A 3,703-nucleotide genomic window follows, 5' to 3' on the forward strand; every position below is an offset into this window, starting at 1 on the left:
GAGATGAGAACTAGAGAACAGGGATGAGAAACTAGATTGGTTTATTGCTTAATTTCAAAGGGGTACCGGCTGTTCTTTATATAGAGCCTAGCCCTAAACAATTCTATCTAAACTCCGCCTATTCGGATGCTAACTCAATCTCTAAACCGACTACAACTCCTCAATCTTTCCTAAACCGAATATCTTTCCTAATATGACTTTCCTAACTTATCTCAACTTCCTACTCTTATTTATTTCTTTCTAAAAATCATCAAAACCGACTTATCTCCTCAATCAGCTACTACTCTTTTGCCTTTCCTCCTGCTATAGGTAATGCCGCACATAACACCGTTACTGCTTCTTTTTTTCTCCCTTTCACCCTTTGCTAGAGAACACTAAATTTTTTCTCCAAATGCATGAATAGTAGGCAGGAAGGTCAAAATTGGGGAATTGCATTGCATTTACGCATTTGCATGTGAACCTCCCATCTAACAACAAAGAGAAAAACGTAATATACAAAAATAATAATAGATCAGTCGCAAATAACAAATGAACAGTGAATCAAAAGAATGATATATGCACACAAAAATGGTGATTCCCGCCATGGGTGGAGCCTTCAGTCGAAGCTGGACGACCGACTCCATCTTCCCTTCATGTACTCCTCCAACGGCATGTTTGTGCCGACGAAGTCGACGCTGCCAACCGACCCGGCGTCGTCGTCGACTATGCCGAGCAGCGCCAGGTTGATGTACGACTGAATGTCGTTCTCGTCCGGCGAAGTGACCACGCCGCAGTCATCGTGATCGTCGCCCAGCACACCGACCCGTGACTTCGCCCACTTGACGGCGTCGCCGTCGCCGGCGAGCAGCTTCAGGACCTAACGTCCAGTGCAGTAGCATGTTAGCACAACCAAAGAACATGGTAGTGGCTAGCTGAAATGGACAATGTATAAATGTGTTCGGATCAGAGATGAGAGCATTTTACATTTCTCATGCTCGGCCGTCGTTGCGGCTCTCGCCTGATGCCGAGGGCAGCGGCGAGGGCCATCCTCTCGACCTCACCGGCGTCGCCGTCGGCCGGCGGTAGGTTCGGGTCGACGAGATCCATGAGCTTTCCTCCTTGTATGACGGAGTTCGCCCACATCACGAGGCTCTCCTGGCCCCTGGGGCCGCCGGCGCTCACCGGCTTCCTCCCGGAGATGAGCTCGAGGAGGACGACGCCGAACGCGTACACGTCGATCTTGTCACTGACCTTGCCGTGCATGAAGTACTCCGGAGCCAGGTATCTGCCATTAACAGAGAGAGAGAGAGAGAGAGAGAGAGAGAGAGAGAGAGAGAGAGAGATCCAATTTGTCAGGAAACATTGTCAATAACTTCCAAAGTTACATGATCGAAGTCGTGGAGGCGAAGCGCACCCGAATGTTCCGGCGACGTCATCGCCGGTGACCTGCGACGCCGCGTCCGCCGCCCACATCGCGAGGCCGAAGTCACACAACTTTGGTTCGAAGTCATCGGAGACGAGGATGTTGGAGGACTTGACGTCCCTGTGAATCACAGGACGGTGGTCGCCGTCACCGTGGAGGTACTCGAGAGCGCGCGCCACGCCGACGGCCACCTTGAACCTGTCCGGCCAGCCGAACACGGCACTTCCTTGTTCCTCACCTGAACAAGCAGCATGATCTGTCGATTCATATGATCACATGGCAGTGGAGCATCGAGAAACTTCACAATTTTTTGCTGCAACACGCACCGTGCAGCATCTCTTCCAGGTTGCCTCGCGGCATGTAATCGTACACGAGCATGAGGTTGCCGCCGTCGAGGCAGAACCCGACGAGGGACATGGCGTTCTTGTGCTCGACGGAGCTGATGATATCTATCTCGGAGACGAACTCATTCATAGCCTCGTCTGAAGATTTTAGGACCTTCACCGCCAGCTCCTTGCTATCTTGGGTACAGGCCCTGTAAACCCGGCCTGCGCCGCCTTTCCCGACTATTTGCTCTGCGCAACATTATCAATTCGATCAATCGTGGTCGTCCTCTTCATCATGATCATCATCATCGTTCAGCTTAGTGGATCTGAAGAAGTTGCAAGCCGCGAGAAATGTTGGGCATTGAAATTCATACATACCTGGAGAGAAGCCATCTGTGATCTTTGCAAGCTCACTGTAACTGAACACGGTGTACTTTGATGAGTACTTCTCTCTGAGTGAGACCAGCTCCTGTGGGACTTGCTTCTTAGCTTCCTCGATAACAGGAGACGGCTTTCCCAAATCGGTTCCCGATCGAGATACTCCCCGGTCATCGGAGATCTGGTCTGAATTCGCCGGCGATATTTCTGAACACCGGGACGGGAGCTGCATCGCCCACTGAACCACAGAAATTTCCGACGAGTCCGGCAAGGCAGATTTGATGTCCTTCCTTAGGAGCGGCCAGCCGACGGCCACCTCCTGCGGTTCCTGCCCTTGACACCTCACCGGACCCGGCGCTAACTTCACTCTCGGCGAGACCAGGGCATTCATCGACACGGACATGTTTCGTCGCAAGGACCTGCCGTCACCGATCACCAGGTCATCCTGAGCTTTGTCTCCCATGGTCATCGTCGCGTCGAGGATCTTCCGGTAGAGCCTCCGCGGCGTCTCCACCACTTCACCACCGTAGGAACAAGTTTAGCTATTTCAGATGAAACCGACAAAAAAGGCGGCTAAGTTCAGATGAAACTACGTGAGCGACATACTTGCGCTGTAGTGACTGAGCTGCTGCTGCTGCTGCTGCTGCTGCATGGCATCTCTGCGGTACACGATCATGCCGTTGCTGACCGCCGTGACCGTGCAGCTGGGGGGCAGTCTCTTGGCGCAGAACCTCGCGATCGCGGTGGCGGACGATCTGATCACCCGATGGAACCAAACAAGATCACTACACATCCAGACGAGGTAAGCATTTGATCACGATGTGAAGAACGTGTGGATGGGGTACCCGAGAGGCTTGGAGCTCTTTGCGACGCCGAGGACGAGGTGCGCGGCGCCGGAGGAGGTCGCCTCGGCGACCAGAGTCCTCTTGATGGATGGCCCCTCGCAGAGCCTGAGCTCCAGGTCGATCTGGTTGCGGTCGCAGAAGCCCTTGTACGCGCTGAGCACGGATGCGAGAGACTCTGCGGCTCCGCTCCTCTCCTCTCCTGTCTCCATCCGTCCTCCTGCGGCGCAAGATGAGAAACAGAGCAGCGGATGTCAGCCAAGAAGAGATTAATGGCGGAGGCCGTGTGTGTGTGTTGGGGGGGGGGGGGGGGGTGAAGAAAGGCACCGTCTGCGGCGTCGGCGACGTGGAGCGCGAGGACGCGGTCGCCAGCGGCGGCAGCCTTGACGAGCGCCCAGGTGAGCAGCTCCCTACCGGCGGCGTCCCGGCGCAGGGCGACCACCACCGTCCTCCTCTTCCCCCCGCCCCCCAGCGGCGATGGCGCGCACCGCACGGACGAAAGCGGCCTGAGCTTCATGCCTCTCGAGTACGAACGGATCAAGAACCGCGTGGCGCTGCCTCCTCTGCTTCTTCGCCGGCGCGCTGCTCCGCTCCGCTCTGCTTTGGTTCGTTGGAGGAGGGAGAGCAGGTGGCGGTTGCGTTATATGCGGGAGAGCCCGTTGCCGGTGCCGTGGCATGGAAGCTGGCTGCGCGGGCGCCAGATTTTTTAAAGCGCCGCGGCTGTATGAGTCGGAAGGAAGCAGGCCACCTCCAGC

The 3,703-nt window shown here is 55.4% G+C and overlaps 1 protein-coding gene across 1 annotated transcript; it reads right to left on the reverse strand.

Annotated features, from left to right (window-relative positions):
* Positions 1–595: 595 nt before the first annotated feature.
* LOC133905680 (protein kinase STUNTED-like) lies at positions 596–3,465 on the reverse strand. The gene is made up of 8 exons (XM_062347445.1): positions 3,276–3,465; positions 2,952–3,168; positions 2,713–2,861; positions 2,107–2,622; positions 1,729–1,977; positions 1,394–1,640; positions 964–1,264; positions 596–856 (listed from the first exon to the last, which is right to left on the reverse strand). The coding sequence occupies exons 1-8, from the start codon at positions 3,463–3,465 to the stop codon at positions 596–598; spliced, it is 2,130 nt and encodes a 709-aa protein (XP_062203429.1).
* Between the last annotated feature and the right edge of the window lie 238 nt (positions 3,466–3,703).

Source organism: Phragmites australis, chromosome 23 (genome assembly GCF_958298935.1).
Source record: "Phragmites australis chromosome 23, lpPhrAust1.1, whole genome shotgun sequence".
In the NCBI taxonomy this organism is placed as follows: Eukaryota; Viridiplantae; Streptophyta; class Magnoliopsida; order Poales; family Poaceae; genus Phragmites; species Phragmites australis.

Bases quoted from the DNA above. Each gene is read 5' to 3' on its own strand.
- LOC133905680 (XM_062347445.1), bottom strand. From the start codon at position 3,465: ATGAAGCTCAGGCCGCTTTCGTCCGTGCGGTGCGCGCCATCGCCGCTG. The intron at 1,978-2,106 runs GTATGTATGAAT...AATGTTGCGCAG, and splicing joins CACAGATGGCTTCTCTCCAG to AGCAAATAGTCGGGAAAGGC. The intron at 1,641-1,728 runs GTGCGTGTTGCA...CTGCTTGTTCAG, and splicing joins CCTGGAAGAGATGCTGCACG to GTGAGGAACAAGGAAGTGCC.